At 33.7% G+C, this 20,703-nt stretch overlaps 1 protein-coding gene across 1 annotated transcript; it reads left to right on the plus strand.

Annotated features, from left to right (window-relative positions):
* The first annotated feature begins 791 nt into the window (after positions 1 to 791).
* Positions 792 to 15,437, plus strand: LOC143246226 (uncharacterized). The gene is made up of 3 exons (XM_076492562.1): positions 792 to 880; positions 14,744 to 14,871; positions 15,189 to 15,437. The coding sequence occupies exons 1-3, from the start codon at positions 877 to 879 to the stop codon at positions 15,306 to 15,308; spliced, it is 252 nt and encodes an 83-aa protein (XP_076348677.1). The 5' UTR covers positions 792 to 876; the 3' UTR covers positions 15,309 to 15,437.
* Positions 15,438 to 20,703: the final 5,266 nt, after the last annotated feature.

Consider the following 20,703-nt stretch of genomic DNA (forward strand, 5'->3'; position numbering starts at 1 on the left):
CTATTACAGTTGGTCATCAAACATGCTAAAACGACTTTTGTGGTAATCTTATTTTAATGTGTTTGAACTTTCTTTGTATACAACAGTACCATATCGAGACAAAATTTAAGCGTTTACTGTTTTGTTTCCGTTGACCTGAGATTGTCTTTTAAAGTTCAATTTCTTCTATGTATTTCAATACAATACCTTTTGAATACTATCTCTGATACTGACTTTTGTCATGACCTTACCAACCCTCCTATCATATAATACCAAATCTTGTACGTGAAGATGCTGGTGTCATCTAAGTATTATAAACTGTAACTCCCCCAAAAGGCCTAAATGTATATCATAACCATACCTTTGAAAGAAGTCTATTAATCTTAGTAATATGGCATTAGATATATAGATATATATTTGTTTTTTTAATCGTGCCAGAATCATTCTTTAATTATTTTTACGAGCAGTTAAACCGTCAATCATGACTTCTTTAATCTCTAAATCTTGAGAAAATCAGGGAGAAAAACTGTGTGAATAAAGTATTAGATTATCTAACCCTAAAAAGTTTTGTTAACTAAGATGAAGAATACTCACATTTCAACGTTCACAGTATTTCTTTCTCGCTTGTTTTTTTGTTGTTGTTGTTTTCTTTTTCATAGCCGAATCTCAGTATTAGCCGATCATCTTGTGGGTTATGTTTTTAATAAGGAACGAACCTGTCACAGTCTGGGATTTGAGATGCGTAGGCGAGAAAGAGATGTTTCACGTGTCTGATTGGTTTAATTTTGGGTGACGTCACTGTTGGATTAAATCCAAAGGCCACCTCATAGGAACTATATCTGCAGCAACGGATGATAGAGCAGAACCTTAGTGTTGATCACACCCTTCACAAACAAAATGGGTAAGTTGAATTTCTTCTACAGAAACCGAAAGGTCTTTAAAAGTATATCTTAGAAACTCGCAGGTTTTATCACATTCCCTGAATCTAGTTTTTAAAAACTCAAATTCAGGCTATTCAGCCTTCTATTTCTCTTCAGTTTTCTCATCTGCAAGTGGTGTGCGTCTTCAGAAAATTCAGAAAATAAAATACAAATGTTACTAATAATACAGGATAGCTATATTATTGCACTTCGTCTCCATATTTGTAGTTCATACGCAACAGTTTGAATTAACCTGAATTAACACAAATTATTGTTAACGTAGCATAAAAACGAATTCCTGCCAGGTGGCGCAACACTGCTTGCCCCTGCGAACTCATGCTTCCTACCAAGTTTTCTACATGAACTGCAAACAACGTTCGCTGGTTCTGATTTTACATTAGGTATAGAACAGCTCAACGCCCCTGGTGTTGATGTTTTATGTAAGTTTCCTGCTTATCACTATAGTCATGCTCTATGAATTTCACCCAATTTGCCTTATTTCGTTCGAGATGTATCCCTCTGAATTGGGTGCAAGATATTACATCCATCCTGCGTATGGCCAAAAATTATCACTGATGGTGCCTTATTTATCCAGAAATAACCTTTATGGGTAAAATTCTCCTGTCGATGAGACTGCCCTCTCGTTTTTATATGTGTTTGGTTGTACGTTCGAAGGTAAGCTTCAACTGCTAACGGTTAATTTGTTTCATCTCTTTCTATTTAGATTTAATTTAAAATGATTTTTGTAGTTTATTATATAACTTCTTTCACACTTTTTTCTCAATTTGTTTGATCAGAATATTTTGCATAATATGAGTGACAATTAACTTCAGCATTCTAGCTCTTTCTCATTCTTTTTACCTTATAGTTAAAGTATGGATTATGTATTTAAAAAATAGAGTTTTGGACTAAAGTCCCAAAGTATTTATGAAACGCGGGTTTCAATTGAATATTAGCACAATAATATAGAACATCAAATAATCTGTAATAATTAAACTTGTCACAAGTGGAAAACGATAGAACAGATGGCGTGTTATATGAATTAAATGTGTTTGTGTGTTTTTCTTATAGCAAAGCCACATCGGGCTATCTGCTCAGCCCACCGAGGGGAATTGAACCCCTGATTTTAGCGTTGTAAATCCGGAGACATACCGCTGTGCTAGCGGGGGGTATGAATTAAATAATTATACAAGTTTGTTTGTTTTGAATTTCGCGTAAAGCTACTCGAGGGCTATCTGCGCTAGCCGTCCCTAATTTAGCAGTGTAAGATTAGAGGGAAGGCAACTAGTCATCACCACCCACCGCTAACTCTTGGGCTACTCTTTTACCAACGAATAGTGGGATTGACCGTCACATTATAAAGCCCCCACAGCTGGGAGGGCGAGCATATTTTGGTGCGACCGGGATTCAAATCCGCGACCCTTGGATTACGAATCGAACGCCTTAACCCACTTGGCCATGCCGGGCTTAATAATTATACAAACAAATAACATTACTTACAAAGAAAATATATGTAAAAACAAAGTGTAGTTTGCCTTCTAAGAAGGAAGGTCTCGCCTAAGGGTTAAGGGTTTCTCATTTTTGTCTTTTAAAATTTCATATCAATCAAATTGTTTTCTTGAAATCACATATCACGCATATTATTAATGTGTGCATATAATTATACCAAGCATAAATCTAAAAGGAAGGAATTACAACAAATAAAAATAGCCAGTACATAGCACGAAGCATATAAGTAACTGACACAAATTCTTATTCCACATTTTACTCTTCTATATTCTACTGTGAACACAATTCGTGCTGTATTGTGTGCGATTGTGTTGAATTAACGCAAAGGTACACAATGGTTTACCTGTGCTTTGTCAATTTTGTACAATTGAGCTCTGGATTTCAGCGTTGTAAGTCCATAAACTTACAGGTGAAATTTACAGCTGGTATGAAGTTTAATTTTTAATGTAGTTGGTTTTCTTTATTCTCCTTGTTTTCATGTTTGGCTCATTTTCAGTAACTTTAGTTTTATTTCACTGAATTTCCGCTTTGCAATTAAACCCGCTGTTCAGAAACAGCAAAGTTTGCCTCATAAAAGGGGGTAGAAATTGTTTTGTGTTCACAATACTAACCTGAAGATATATGCTGGTTCCCCAGTATAATGCTTTCAATAATTATATTTTTCGTGGATCATTAGATTTCAATAAAAAGCCGTTTATAGTTCTGTCCTTTTTAAAGATGACACAAAGCCATATTTTTTATAGATAGTTTTTGGTTCAATATTTATTCCTTTTTACTTTACATTATGACTTTTGTATGTCGAATTAATACTTCTTTTTTCAAAATTAGTGGGACAACCTTATTGCCGAAAACAATATGAAATCTAACGTAGCTCTTTTTCTTTTAGGAACTGAGAACCACAAAAGTTCTTATAAGAATAAAAATATGATAACCCTTTTTCACTCCATGTAAAATGTCAAGAATCAAACTTTAAACAGTGATATATGTATGTTGGTTTTCTATATATTTTTATGACTAGTTTTCGTCTGTCTTTTGTTTAAAAAATATCACATAATGAGAGTTGAATAAGGTGTTCAGCTACACTTGTAGGTTTGATAGATGAATGCTGATAGTTCAGATGATCATAAAACACATTCATGGAATTCTAACAATGGTTCCAAATCGCAAAGATGTCATTAAGTTATATAACTATAAGAAAGGGTCAGAAGAAATATAACACTAGCTCATTCTCCTAAATCCTCCATAAAGATTTGACAAACAATGGTAGAAAGGGAAGAGCCAGTTGCATGTTGTTCGCCCAAAATTCACCTTTTCAGTTAAAGAAAGACTAAATAAAATGTCTAGAGATTTTGTGAAAGGATGTTTACTCCTGAGATTGAATTCTTGTCAATTTCAATTCTGGTACGAATAACTGTAAGTAAAAAATAATAATAAATTTCATTTCCTTGCTACTTTAGTAATAACGTTACAGAAGTACATCCTAGACAAAAACATGTGTATAGAAATCCAATTCACACAGTTCAGTATTTAAAGTTCAGTTTTTGCAATCCTATACATATTAAAAAATATGGTGTCACATCCATCTTGTTTGTTTTTTGAATTTCGCGCAAAACTACACGAGGGCTATCTGCGCTATCCATCCCTAATTTAGGTAAGACTAGAGGGAAGGCAGCTAGTCATCACCACCCACCGCCAACTCTTGAGCTACTCTTTTACCAACGAATAGTGGAATTGACCGTCACATTATAACGCCCCCATGACTGAAAGGGCGAGCATGTTTGGTGCGACCGGGATTCGAACCCGCGACCCTAAGATTAGGAGTCGAGTTCCTTAACCACCTGGCCATGCCGGGCCCACATCCCTCTTCTCACAGCCTTTGTTAGCCCAAATCTTTAGAACAACTTTCTTATGGTATTTAAACTTTATAAACATGTAACTTTCAAGTGCATTTAAACTAAGAGCATAAGACTGAATAAATAATTTACAATTTTATCTGTTTTTTCATTATAATTAATATTGTGTTAAACAAGGATATGAGCCATCAATTGCAGTATTCTTCCTTTTTCTAGGGCCTGGCATGGCCAAGCGCGTAAGGCGTGCGACTCGTAATCCGAGGGTCGCGGGTTCGCGCCCGCGTCGCGCTAAACATGCTCGCCCTCTCAGCCGTGGGGGTGTATAATGTGACGGTCAATCCTACTATTCGTTGGTAAAAGAGTAGTCCAAGAGTTGGCGGTGGGTGGTGATGACTAGCTGCCTTCCCTCTAGTCTTACACTGCTAAATTAGGGACGGCTAGCACAGATAGCCCTCGAGTAACTTGGTGCGAAATTCCAAAACAAACAAACAAACCTTTTTCTAGAATATAACTTATATAAACGGATGCCATTTTTATTACACTCATCGAAGAAGACAAATAAATCAAATACATATATATCTATGCGTGTGCAAAAATTTATTTTGATTGATTGAGATTTAAGTATAAGGACCAATTATAGACGTTTATTCAATGGTACGTTGAGATTGGTGTGGCTGAATAGCAAGGAGATAAACAACACATTAAAGAGACGCCTTTTAACAAAGCTCAAAGACCTACCTCCTCAATTTAAACAACGTAATATTATTTGTAGCGTAAAATGTAATTATGACAAGAACTACATTGGAAAACTAACCTACCTATTCATGTTCGTATTGATGAATACAAAACATTACCTCCTTCATGTTTCTTCCAATGGATCAGGGGTATGTTTACTTGTTTACAACGCTAAAAATCCAATTTATGTACTCTGGTGGTCAGGATTCAAATAGTCCGTTCTGTATTTGTGTGTTCAAGAGTCAACCAATTCTCTTTTATGAAGCAAATTTGGCTGTTGCTGAACACCGGGTTAATTAATTGCAAAAAGATAATCTACAAGATAACATCGATGTTATTGAAAACGAATCAAATATGACAAAATGGGAGATAAAGTAGTTAAAATAAATAAAAATAAGATATTTTAAACAGAAACAGGGCTTAAATTCTGACTTCAGTAGAATATAGAACAAAGAAATATGGAATAAAAATTTGTTGTCTTAGAATCTTGACTCAGTCACCTATATGCATTGTGTCAGTAAATGATTGTAGTCACTTGTAAATATTCATTCCTTTGATCTCGTTACACTTATGTTTATATTCCTTTTTAATATTTGATTTAAACTTATGTACGAGTAGGGAACATATGATTTTATATGTAGTTTTCATTATAAATAATCATGTGGATAAATACCACTTAAATGAAATAAACTCACATCTGTTGACAATTTTCTACTTATTAAACAGTTAATTGTTACACATTATGCAATGTTCTTGTTTGTTTATTGTTGTTAAGCACGAAGTTGCATAATGAGTTACCTGTTCTATACCAACTTAGGATGTCGAAACCGATATTAAGGTTATAAGCCATGACTTACCGCTGAACTACGAGGCATATTACGTTCTACCTGTCGCGTTCAACGAAACGTTCATATTTAAATTGTTTTGCCTGATGAAGTGCTCACAAATAAGTATAAAAACTTGCATTCAGTAATACTCCTCTGTGGATTTAGCCTTAAAGTTTATTTTCCTCACTTTTTTTTTTAAATGACTAAAGATTTGTATTGGTTATATACGTTATATTAATTTAAGTATGTGTTATTACTCGTTACTGTTTTGCATTTGAGAATATAAATTGTATATCAATGGATAATTGAAAAAAAAGTTTTAGTAATAATTTGAAATTTCCAATTTACCACCCATGAATCAATTTGGCAAAGGCGTTATCATGACGGTTAGCTCATTACTTCCTAAACATTTAACATGTAAGCTCACGTTATTGCTTTACCTGTCTGACGGCTGTACCACTGTCATCCTCTATCGTATTCTTAAACAGTTGTTTACAACTCAACCTGTTTCCCTACTATATAAGAAACATTTTACAATTTATGCAAGCTATTAGTCGGATCCGTTTCCACTGATAAAACATCAATTCGTTTCGGCTGTTTCATATCAGTCTTGTGAGGGGAAGTTTAATAAAGGGACATGTATTTACTTGTCCAATCTTACTACGCCATTGACGTATCTTTTAACCTAGATGTTCAAAACATGATGGTGTCATTCAATTAAAATGACATGAATGTATTGGTGTATTGCTGTTCTAATGTCTCAACGTTTGTATAAAAATATGTACTATTTCATGTGAGTAGCTGAGGGGAAAGAATAACTTTTCAATAAATAGTGGTTGCGAAAATAATTAACACGGTATCATCAACTGACAAATTCATAATTCGAAATTCAATTTCAAAACAAATATAGGAAAGAGTTTCTAAACAAAACTGAAAAAAATAATTCTTAACTAAAACTTGACCAACTGAAAGTTATTGAATGGTGCACCTGTAGTTCGGTTCCCTGGCGTATGTCCGCCTCCTTCCCTAGTGGATAAATGGTAACTCTGAATGCTGATAACCTAAAAACTGTATTTTGATACTCGTGGTAGGCATAGCACAGTTAGACAGTTGTGTAATTTTGCTCTTAAACAATAAACAAACTGTTATCTGGTTGTTTCGAAGCTTTCGATCATTCTTTCTTTAATACTGAAACTGTTTCCTTTATCTTATTCTTGATTTTTTATACTCAGTGAACACTGTTAGTAATACGTGGTTGTTCATTTCTTTACTTCAGTGTTTCAACATTTAAGTTGTACATGCTAAAGTCTGCTATTTGCTCATAAATACACAATTTTCGATAATAGAAAAGAGAAGATTAAAAATATATTATTTTGTTAGAAATGTGCTTTTCTCTGTTTGAAATTTCGAAAACTTTCTTAGAACTTCCTCAAATGACGATTGCTTTTCTCTTTTTCCGAATGTTCCTTCATAAAGGAAAATATGTTTTTAATTCAAGTAACTATTCTAACCATATACTACAAAAGTTAATAACATTCAAATATGTAATAGGTGAATACCAGTGAAAACTATAAAAAGGCATCTGAATTAAAAGGAGTGCAAAAGAATCGCAAATGTTTGAGAATAATAGGCCAGATAAACAGCATTTCCAATTTCGGTTTTAAATTTGACTGTTAATATCTGTTTTGTAAGAATTTTCAGAATTATTACTTCGCACATGTTATTAAAAATATTCTTTAAAACAGTTTTTTAAATAATATAAACTGTTGTCTGACGACAGTAGGAAGAAAAATTATCTTGTTTAGGGGATATCATAAATTTTTAAATTTAGCTGTTAAATATATGTCAAGTATTCTAATACATTAATTTTTATCAAACTGAAAACACTGTCTGTCTGCCTATCCATCTTTTTACTCAGCTGTCTTTCTATCTCATGACGGGCATGGCCAGGCGTTCGACTCGTAATGTGAAGGTCACGGGTTCGAATCCCTAACGTACCAAACATGCTCGCCCTTTCAGCCGTGGGGGCGTTATAATGTGACGGTCAATCCCACTATTCTTTGGTAAAAGAGTAACCCAAGAGTTGGCGGTGGGTGATGATGACTAGTTGCCTTCTCTCTAGTCTTACACTGCAAAATTAGGGACGGCTAGCGCAGTTCTTGTGTAGCTTTGTGCGAAATTTAAAAAACAAAACTTTCTATCTTATTAAAAAATTAAGTTAATAAAAAATGAAAACCAATGCCTAAATGAGAGGAAATGTATAAAGGATAACATATATATAATATATAGAATTAGTAGAAACCTGTTAAATAATTACCCTTTTCTATACTTCTCTACTTTACCACAAGATAGCATTAATTTCACAGACTTTTGAGAGGAAAGCAGTGAATTAATAAGGCCTAATCGTTTATGGTTTGTTTTAAATTTCGCGCAAAACTACACGAGGGCTATCTGCGCTAGCCGTTTCTAATTTAGCAATGTAAGGCTGCAGAGAAGGTAGCTAGTCGTCACCACCCACCGCCAACTCTTGGGCTACTCTTTTACCAATGAATAGTGGGAATGAGCGTCACATTATAACGCCCCCACGGCTGAGAGGGCGAGCATGTTTGGTTTGACGGGGAATCAAACCCGCAACCCTCGGATTATAAATCGAGTGCCTTAACCACCTGGCCATGCCGGGTTTGTCGTTTGTGATTCTTGATAGAGTATGCTGTCTCATTATCAAATTTTATAAAACGTCGTATATTGCAATGTTTTCGTATATCTGATGAAGTACGTATATGGTACAAAAAGGCTTGTATTTCATTACTGACATTGTATTTGTACAATATCTCTTTGCTGTATATGTCATGCTGTTAATAAGCATAATTAGTTTGAGTTTATTTGTTTGAAATTAAGCACAGAACTAAGCAATGGGCTATCTGTGCTCTGCTCGCCACGGGTATCGAAACCCGGTATCTAGCGATGTGAGTCGCAGACATACAGCTATGCCACTAGCGGGAGAAATTAGTTTCGGGCTCAGCCATTTTAGCATTCGAACATACTAGTCTACTGTTAAGTTTAAACAGCCAACATTTGAACGATAAGGCTCGTTAAGAGAGATAACGGGTCTTAATAAATAGGTTTTGATCCATATCAGTGACGGCCAAGCAGGATAATATGAATAAATAAGACCCACAGAACCAGAAATATAAATTTAAAGAAACGTTAAGACTACTTTTCCTGACGAGTCTTCAAATATTTCTCCAGAGTTTGTGAAAAGAAAACAGAAATTGTAAAAGTACTGTATGCCATTTAAAACTGACGAACAAATACATATTCTTCATTCAAAGTGTTAGGATTAATATATTAATTATTTCATCAGTGGAGTTGTAAGTCTTACATGAAGTTAGGTAAACTTTGTCTATAAGATTAAGATATGATTATGCGATACTCTTCAATGTAGAGCATAGATCTTGTTTCTTTCTTAATTTGTAACACATTTCGGGAACATTATGGGGAAAATGTACAAAATAAATAAAATTATATTCGTTTCGTTATAACTTATGACACTTCATCCACTACCAGAGTTTGTCTGTTTTGTATTATAAGTCAATAAGTGATAACTAATTTTATGTCAAAGCTAAGTTAAAATTGAGAAACTAAGAGACTTGAAATGAATGTGGTGTAAATTTTCACTCTCGTATTCCCGCATGATACCACACCTCCTTCTGCAAGGCGCCCTCTTTCGATCAGTTTCTTTTACATCAAACTTTGCAGACTGAATCAAATTATTTGGACGCCGCGTTGGCGTTCGGTGCACAGATAAGCCTTAGCCTACATTGCTGTCTAATGTGTTTGTCCGACAACCAGCAATTAATCTAATTGGTGATTTAGCGGTAAGAGATGTAATAGAAAAGGGAGAAAAGTTAAATGGGTGAATTTTAAAATGACGCAACCATCTCGCAAAGTCTGCATTTCTTTCTTTCAATGATATGATTGCATGCTTTTATTTTGAACTGAGCACGGTCCACTGTTTATAGTGCGGGGCTACGGAAGTAGAATTCGGAGTTCGCGTCCCATTACCCATACTCTTTTCCCTCCTTCCTAAATTATATTATAAATGAGACATTCAAATTCTTCTATTCGATAGCGAATATTGTTGGCTGGCAATGATTTTCCTTCTTTAATCTATCAGTTCAAAATGAGAAACAATCAGCGCTCAAGTGTAGCTTTGCTTATAAACGAACAAAAGTAACAAGCAGTTCTTACATGTACGTTTATGTGTAGCTGTGTGTGTATATGTCATAGAAAAATTAATAAAAACATACACATTGAACAATTACTTGAAGGTGAGATGAGCATTGTCTGTGAGTAGCACAAACTCATAAAATTAGTTCTAATACTCTTTTAATTCTCCAATACTGAACTATTAAAATATATTATTTTTTGATTCGATAACAAGCCCGGCGTGGCCAGGTGGTTAAGAGACTCGACTCTTAATCCGAGGGTTGCGGGTTCGATTCCCCGTCACACCAAACATGCTCGCCCTCTCAGCCGTGGGGGCGTTATAATATGACAGTCAATCCCACTATTCGTTGGTAAAAGAGTATCCCAAGAGTTGGCGGTGAGTGGTCATGACTAGCTGCCTTTCCTCTAGTCTTACATTGCTAAATTATGGACGGCTAGCGCAAATAGCCCTCCAGTAGCTTTGCGCGAAATTCAAAATAAACTATACTATACTGGTATGCAGAATTGGGGTATTTCTTCTATCATGACGAACTCCTGTAACCTAGACGAACTTCTAGCAGGAAAAACGAAGTAATAGTGATTAGAAAAAACGAGCAACCTAAGTTATAATAAAGCTCGATTTTCTGTCTCCCATGGTTGGGCTACCATATGATTAATTCTTCTCTTAATATAAACGCAGGTTTCAAAATACAGAGATTGTAACGAAAAAACATCACAGGTAATTCCATAAGCAGAAGAGATCAAAGGTGTAATTCGATCAGGAAACTGGATTTTCACGCTTAAACAGAGAAACGTCAAAGGTTTTGGACCAAGTATTCTTAAGTCAGAACCCGTATAGAAGCCAACTACGCGAAAAGTTGTAAAGCTCTTTATTTCTAAAGATGGTGAAAAATACATGGTATACTTGCATATGGTCGAGTATTTTGGAATAGGTTTCGTTTCATGATAAATTGAAGTAAATGCACATGCATTATGCTCTAAGGGACTCTTTTAATTAAATATCTAGTAAAGAAAGAACAAGAAGGTAAGCTGATTTATAGACGAGTGTAGGACTTCCCAACATGTGATTCGCGACCTTGTTGGGGAGAGCAGAATGTTTTAACTGGGGTGACAAGTTCCCAAAATTTTTCTCTATAAAATGTATAAAAGAAAGAGGTTTAGTTTGGTTGAATTATGTTAAGCGCAAAGTTACTAAATGGGCTCTCTGTGCTGTACCTACAACGAACATCAAAATCCAATTTTTAGTGTCGTAAACCTGCAGCTTTACCCCTGATCCATTAGGTGCATAGAATTTTGTTTGTTTGTAATTAAGCACAAAACTACACAATGGGCTATCTGTGTCCTGCTCATCATGGTTATCGAAACTCGGATTCTAGCGTTGCAAGTACATAGACGTGCCGCTGTGCCAGTAGAGGGCATGGTGCACAGAAAAAATTAATTGCAATATTTTAAATTGTATTTACCTAATAAGAATAAAATAGATAATAAAACAAAATTATAAACAACAGCTCGTTATAAAGCATCACATTTTGATAATTTTGCGAATTGGGATTTTTATTTATTAATACAATACAAGATAAAGGAGACTGAAAAATGTGGAAAAAACTTGGACTAACCACACTTGGAGAAACTATGCTGGATGATTGCACTTCTGCATCTTTCATCCTACTGAATAGAGCTTTATTAGTTTAGTAATCCAAAGTAAAGCATCTATATAATTAAAACAGTAACGTGGAAAGCTTTCCAAATTTATTAAACTATGCAAAAAGATTAGCAATCGGAAATAACGGATGATATCGTTATGTGCATTGATATAGATAGTACGGTGAATTGCAAAAGGAAAATTAATTGGGAAATGGATCTGTCATTTCTCGGAAGCATATCTCAGGCAGCGGTGTCTATGTATCAAAATTTTATGCGTGAATTTCTTAATTTGTTTCTACACGCTTATAGTAGCAGTACCGTCACTTTGTTTAGTACGGGCTTAGGAACAGTATTATTGGGTTTTAACACTTGGCTTGACATGCAACTCTTTAAAACATTGTTAGATCTGATGCTCCTTTCTAGATAAGTCGTTCGGTTTGTCTTTTATAATCGGTCGGTCCCTTTGGGTGTAAGTGTTTTGTTTTTTGTACTATGGATGTTGTCTTAGTATCACGTGTTATGGATTAGCTTTAATCTCGCACCCACTTAGATGCCCTGCACGAACATTAAATTCGTTCAGAACTCTATATGCCCAGCCTCATATGTGAGTAGTCTGGGTAGACCACTTAACTATTTTAATTACTTTAAATACACAGAACTGACTTTAAATTTTATAAAATGTGTACATTTAGATGCAAAATACTGAAACAGAAAAAAAAACACTTCCCCTACTTACACTGCAAAACAATTTTTTTTAAAGTTCTGCTTCCTGAAAAGTTTTTGCTGATTGTAACAGATACCTGGTGGGTATGCACAAATATAGTTTTGGTTTTGCTTCATCACGTAGGAACTCTGAGAAACAGGCAGTTAACTGTTTACCGGCAATAACGTATTTAATGTCGTTTATGTTTCTAATACGCTATTAAGTTCAACATAATTAAAAGTGTTTTGCTCCTGATTTTTGTTTGTATTCAATGTCCAATGCATCACGTTGCGGTGTCCATCAGTAATCAGCAAGCAATTGACGGATTCCAGTTGCCCTGATATCGTTTTTTCATTGTAGCAAAACTGAAGATTTCGATGAAACGGTACGTGATGGGCAAATTTGGATGTGATTTTCATGATCAGCAGCCAAAAATCTATAAGGAACACCCAACAGTGTTCAAGAAGCAAAAACTTTGTTGTGCAGTGTTATTGTATTTACAATTACTCGTTTGTTTGCTTCTGTAAATCTATGATAGCGGCGATAAGTCGTATTTCCATAGTTCTAGGTAAAAGGACGCTCTACGAAATAGTTTGAGAACCACTGGACTAGAGGTAAAACGCTACCCGCCGCCAACTTGCACTTACAGCCTTATTATTAAACTGATTTTTTTAAAACAAATGTTTGTTTTAGCGCAAACTTTTACAATAAGAACTAACTATGCTGTATTCATAGCGAGGATCAAACCCCAAGTTTAACCGTTATAAGTCCTGAGCCTATTAAGTCATCAGGATTTCTTTGTTTGGAATTAAGCATAAAACTACACAATGGACTATCTGTGCTCTGCCAACACGGGTATCGAAACGCGGTTTCTAGAGTTGTGAGTCTAAAGAAATACCGCTGTACCACCGGAGCAAACTATCGGGAAATAAAGAAAAATACGCTACCTGATATAACATAGCATTTAATTTTATTATTATGTTGCTACAAAACACATAAATATTTTTAACATCTTTGGTGCTTGATTAGTCTGAAATATTTATAAGATCCTCTTCTTCTCTGTTCTAAAACATGCTCGCCCTTCCAGCCGTGGGGGCGTTATAAAGTGAGGTCAATCCCACTATTCGTTGGTAAAGAGTAGCCCAAGAGTTGGTGGTGGGTGATGATGACTAGATGTCTTCCTTCTAGTCTTACACTGCTAAATTAGAAACGAAATTGAGCGAAATTCAAACAAACAGTTCTTAAAAAAATCTAATTAATATCTTAACCGGAAACCAAATTTCTTTCTTCGAGCTATTAGCAACCTAAATTAGTCATTTTGATGGTAAAACAAAATTTACAAATGCCCACTAATTGAAATATTATTCATATTTAAAAAGCAAAAAGTTTGGTTAGCACATTTATCTGAAATACGTTATCAGAAGAAAAATAGGGCTACTTTTCAGAAGAACGGCTGGTGTGGGTATTAACACTTTCACTTATAAAACAGAGAACAACATTTCGATCTTTCTCGGTCATCTTCAGGTTAACAAATAGAGAGTTTGCAACTGACCGTTGCCGGTCACAAAAACGGGTACAGAATTGTAAGGGGCGATGCAAAATCCCGTTATCCTCACCTGCGACAGTCTACCTTAATTTTTACATAGTAAATGTTATTCCTTGATTACTACATCATTAGGTAGGTGCTTGTAGAGAATGTAAAGATGTATCCCAAGAGTTAATTTGTTTCATGGTCATAAAAGACGCGATTGTTACCCATATTTACTAAATACAAACAATTCATTTTTATTAATTTAAATGGTAGGAACTGCATTTAAAACTGCTGTGACTACGCTATACCCTGCTTGTAATTTGATACATTTTCTGGTTCTGCCAGACGGCTGTAACTTTGTGGTCAGAAAAGCATATTTTTCTAAGTGTCGAGGAGTTAAATTAAAAAAAAAAAAATCTGGCATAAGACAAGCATGACTTTTACAAACTCTTTTTTTATTTTTAACCTTGAAGCTTATTGAACAGGAAAAACAACAACAATATAATTATATAGAATTGCTTCTTCTGGAATAACTTGCGTGGTTACATGGTTTCCAATAACAACAAAGGATTCACAAAAATAAATAAAAAAGAATACCATCAATACTAAAGTTAACCCATTTATGACTTATGTGGTTCTCAATGTATTTTAGTTAGAAAATTAATGGTTTCACCCGATATTATTTTTATCATTGAATGTTATACAAAACATAAAATTACTTAATTTGATGTAACGATATGACAAATAAATTAGTAATTTGAGAATTAATGTTATCGATGATATATTGTTCTTATGTATTTATGTATTTTTAGCATCTCGTGGTGTTTTATTACTGACATTCCTAGCTTTCTACATGTGTTGCTCGGTGACCCAGGGACGGTACCTACCAACAAGATCTGACAAAACAAGAAAAGAACAAATCAAAGAAATTATCCGAATAGTGAGTTTCAGAATTCCAGATTTTTGTATTCTGCCCTAAGTGATGCGTTAAAACATGTTGTTTCATATTAAATTGGTAAGGGAAGCTCTTATCATTTATTTGCATAGGTTAATGATTCTGAAACAAAATACATTGTGAAAGTTTCACGTTAAATGAGTAATAGAAGAAATAAACACTGATATAAATAGGCAAACGCTGAACTAAAGGTCTTGCAAGTTTGGATGAAATTATTTTGCCATAAGCGCCATGACTAACATGTTCTTTTGAATAAGTCAGCCAGAAGTATCATTCATAAAATGTTAATATTTTGTTTACAGCTATTAGACCTAAACAACGATGGTGACCAGGAATACAACAGACAGCAAATTAAGTATGACTACAGACTCCATCTACCATCAATTAAACGTGCTATTCCGGAAAGTTTCATCCGAAAATGATACGTAATTTCACTTTGAATGGATTACAGATCCTGAAGTACTACTGTATGGATTTTGAAAAGTAATGTTTATCATTCAGTTTGTCTTTACATAGCAGTGGTAGAATTAAAAAAAAAGGTTTTGTCCTTACTAACATTTTCCGTAGTGTTGTTTTGTGTAAACATATTCCATACTTTTTAAAAATCAGTAATAGATCTAAAAAATTTCAGAAGTAAATATATAAAAGTTGAAAATATATTATTAATGAAATAACAGAAAATTAATAGATTTAGTAGTAAAGAAACATTTTTCAGCTTTAAAATTAAGTAAAACGAATAAACTATTTCAGGTTCGAAAAACAAACGTTATTAAAATACAGTAGTAAACTCAATAAAAGTAGTATTGAATTCTTGAAGAGTTGCATCAACAGTTGGGAGTATTTACAACTACTACAATAATAATAAAAGATATATCATAAAGTAATTAATCAAAGAGGGTTGTTGATGACAATCGTATCCACTTCAGCGTATGTTCACTCTGATTCTCATTTTAATCTAGTTTTATTGTTGTAAAATGATAAGTATAAAAGTTGTGTATTTATTGAACATTTGAGTTAAATATGTTTATCTAATCAAGTATCTGATAAAATACTTTCATAAATAACGCTGGTGAGTAAAAGCCAAATTGTAAAACTGATATATATATATATATGATTATTAGACAAATGATCGTTCAATAAAATCAAAAAATTTGTTTGCTTGTTCTTAAGGAAAAGACGTTCTAAGCCGTCAGAGTTATCGTAAAGCCACCGAGCTATAAAGGAAAAAAACAAACAAACATGTCAATGCTTAATATATTTGTTTTAATGGGTTAGCGAGTTTACAACAGTTTATAAAATGTCTTTGGTTTAAAGGCAAAATCATGATGTTTCTGCAGGTTTCACTGTTTTGTGAAAGATGCGATTTTCAACAATATAGATGTATCTACATATAAACATATCCTTATTAAATGATTTTCTAAGCTAAATATATATTTTGAAACTAAGTTATGTACACCACAAAATTTTCTAAAGAGTTGTAGGCATTAAGTACACTTTGTATAACCTATATGTATTTACAAGTTGTTTTAAAGGCACATTTCTAGTAACCATAAACCATTTCATATTTGAGACAATCTCGTTTGTTTAACCTCAAACCTTGGTTAGTGACTAAAACCAAAACAACTAGCTACAAATTTTGTTTACATAATCAATTCTCATCAAAAGTTTTCGGATACACTGCACAAAAATCTATGAAACAAAGGAAAACGTATCGGCATAACTTTTTTCAGGAGCTTTTCCTTCTAAAGTTCCTTATTTTAAAGGTCCTCATTTTCCAATGATTTTAGGGAACTTTGGAAAATAATCTGGTATTTTTCTACAACTGTACGTAGTTATTTTCAACAATATATCTTTTATTATTAGACAGATTTTATTAAACACTATTGCCCTGAGGAAAAAACATGGAAGGAACTTAGTCTTGTTTTCGGGACAGAGCTAAATAATTATTTAAGAAGCAACTAGTTACGTGATATTTGAAAGTCACTACACATCAGTATTTTTTAACATTGAACAAAGAGACAAAACAAATTAGATCACTAATTAAAATTTCAAGATTTGCAAGTTCTTTACAACGTGAATACCTTGTTCTTAAATACATAAAATACTAAACAGTTTTCTTTGGGTCTACTTTTTACAACTTTTTTAACAGTGACCATACGAATGCAGCATCTTTTAATCATGTAAACATTGTTATAAATAAAACGAAATGCTTTAAAATACCAAGAGTTATTGGCAGATATCTCACACGACAATATATATATACATATTATATTTTAAACAACACAATAAAGTAGGCAATAGATGTTGTATTTACTGAAAGGAAAATAACGCATCAAGAATTTTGTATTTTAGAAAAAGTTTCTTTAGGTTATTCCTTCTTAATTTAAAAAAATAACTTTTTTGTGTTCGAAAGGGCTAAACTTCCTTGGAAACACGTCTATCTAAATATTATTTTTAACAATTACAGATAAGGTACAATATAAATTAGCCTTTTCAAAAAAACAGACGTAAGAAGTACAGTAAACTTAGAGAGAAACACAAAATCCGTAAACACATCTTTATGATTTTTTTGCCCACGTTTTTATTTCTTATTTAAATGCTAACCCATAATAATGAAACGTATATACAAAATTAAAAGAGAAAATATTGAAAATATTTAAGTATAAGTGGAGGGGTGTTTTAATTGAGGTTATTAAAATTCAGTGTGTAAAAGGCTGTTTTGGGAAAGTAACTTTTAGCGAAAAACAGGCTTATCGGCTAGTTGAGCTGTGTCCCACGTGGAGACCAATTCCCGAATTATAGCTTTTATATAATAACGCTAAGCCATCGGGAGGGCACTTAGAATATATTATAATGGAATTAGCTTTCTATTATACTTCCTGAATTTTAAAGTAACCTTTAAACGAAAATATTCATATCTTAAATCTAATACGTTATAATAAATAAAAATATACAGTAAAACACGTACGTTAAACGAGCCACGCAAAATTTACATAATCCATGCAACTCTAAAATCAAATATATACTCCATACTTATACGTTATAATGTAAAACGTTCAAATGATGATGCCTGAATGAAGTAAATCGTTTTCTTTAGAAACATGCAGCTACTAAATGTTTTTACTCTACTTTAAAAAATAATAATTATAAGGAGTTTACCAACAAATATTTTAAAGAAGGTTCTTGGAATAATGAGAGTGTTTTTTCACCATGGGACATATTTAAGAAAATAAATTTAGTAAGCTTAAAGACAGGATATAGAATACCAGGTACTTGATCTCAGTTTATAGCACGATTTGGTAAACTACGAAATACGTATCGATTACTTTATATCACTTAAGTAGGTTTGGTAAACTGTGAGACAGGATCTAAGGTACTGGTTACCTTATATCAATCTTTAAGAAGGTTTTTCATGGAACTGGCAGGATACAAAAGGTCCCTCATGAAAGCTATAAGAAAGAGACAAATGGAATTTCTAGGACACATCTGTAGGAAGAATAGGATAGAGAAACAGATGCTATGTGGAAAAATAGAAGGGAGGAAAAGCAGAGGGTGTCAAAGAACTAAATATATGGACAACCTCAATAACTATGTCACCAAGAACTCAATGATCAACATCGAGTTGATAAGGAGGATTGACAACAGAGAAGTCTGGCATGCCATGGTCGTCGATGTCTGCCGCAGATTTGACACATGAAGAAGAAGAAGAAGGTTTTGTATACTATGAGATAAGATCTTAAGTACCGGCTACCTTATCTCGGTTTCTAGCCAGATTTGATAGACCACGAGATAGGGCCTAAGGTATCAGATACTCTACCGGGTTATGCTTGTATGCTTTCTTTATTTCTTATTAAGCACAAAGGCTATCTGTGCTCTGTCCACCGCTAGTAGCGAAACCCGAATTTTGGCTGATCCACCGAGAAGTACGATTTGTCAACATGCAAGTTAGAATTCCGTTTAGTCGTATTAGAGTTTGAAACACAAATATTTCAAATATTTAAGGCACAAAAGTCTCTCTCTAGTTTCTAATAATAATTTGTATTTCCAAACCTTTAGAGTGAACAAAAATATATCACTCATTCGTCATTCATCAATTCGTAGATAATTATTTAATTGTTAATGTCACTAAAGAGAACTAGATATAGCTGATTTTCTTTTTTTACAAAACTAATCACAATATATTGTGGTTATTAAAACAATTCTAATGATTCATTGTTCAAGTAAAACTTTATTTAAAGTAAAAGTGTTAAATGATGTACTTCATTATCTTTTGTCAACACAGGAGTCGTAGACAGTACGTTTAAAAATGTTCCAAAATGATGGTTTTCGTTTGGTTTGTTTGGAATTTCGCACAAAGCTACTCGAGAGCTATCTGCACTAGCCGTCCATAATTTAGCAGTGTAAGACTAGAGAGAAGGCAGCTAGCCGTCACCACTCACCGCTAACTCATGGGCTACTCTTTTACCAACGAATAGTACAATTGACTGTAACATAATAACGCCCCCATGGCTGAAAGGACGAGCATGTTTGGTGTTCCAAAATGATGGAACAGTATTTTTAACAATGTATAATAGTACTAGTGTCACAAATTTTACGAACATATTCGATAATTATGTTTAAAATTGTGAGTTTCAGTGTGTTTTACAATGGTTCGAGATGACATTCTTGGGTATGTTTTAATAATAGTGTCTGGACATATCTTTTTCGGATATTCGCGGAAAGCTACACATGGCCTATCTACGCTGGCCATCTGACTGACTAGAAAAAAGACAGCTACTTGGTTAACAGCAGTCAGCGATAACTCTTGGCCTATTCTACACGATAAACTGGATTTGATCGTCACACTTATACCGCATCTACAGCTCAGAAAGCGATTTTGAGTTAACTGGATCGCTCATTACTCGGCCACATCAGAATCTGATATAATGTACTTAAAGATGTTTAGTAATAATGTTTGAAATGAAACCTAAATTTGCTTTATAAATATTATCTAAAATAATGTCATACAAATATTTTGGTTTGGTTTTGAATATCGTGCAAAGCTACTCGAGGGCTACCTGCGCTAGCCGTCCCTAATTTAGCAGTGTAAGACTAGAGGGAAGGTAACTAGTCATCACCACCCACCACCAACTCTTGGGATACTCTTTTATCAACGAATAGTGGGATTGACTGCACATTATAACGCTCCCACGGCTGAAAGGGCGAGCATGTTTGGTGTAATGTGGAGTCAAATCCGCGACCATCAGATTACGAGTCCAGTGCTTTAACCACCTGGCCATGCCAGGTCAAAAATATTTAAAAACACCACTATCTCAAATAACCTTACTAAATGTGTTTTTTCACAAAATCATTAGGATAAATATTAAACTTCACAATTTTTAAAAAGTTTGTCAAAAGACTAAATTTATATTCGTTTTATCCAACGCTATAAAGATAGTCATTTCAAATAATTACCTCAGTTGATATTATGTTTGAGTACTTAATAAGAATAAATATCAAATTGGTTGAAAAGTACTCACGAAGAAAATTAATTATTAAGCATAAGTAAACTGCTAACATAAATACATACAACCAACTAAAATCAGTTTCACAGATCAGAACGTCATTATTAAATATATATATTATATATATGTCAGTTCTCTAATTGGTGCGGTTAAGTTGTGCATAAAGATGGCAAGTCGTCAATTTGGACGTAAAAGAAATCAGTCTACGTTATATAACTTGAAATTATTCGAGATTGTTCTGAGTTACTGATAAATATGGATCACATATACAGACATATTTACTTAGAAGTTATTGTAAGTTTATCTTTCAATT

This window comes from Tachypleus tridentatus, chromosome 3 (genome assembly GCF_004210375.1).
Source record: "Tachypleus tridentatus isolate NWPU-2018 chromosome 3, ASM421037v1, whole genome shotgun sequence".
Taxonomy (NCBI): domain Eukaryota; kingdom Metazoa; phylum Arthropoda; class Merostomata; order Xiphosura; family Limulidae; genus Tachypleus; species Tachypleus tridentatus.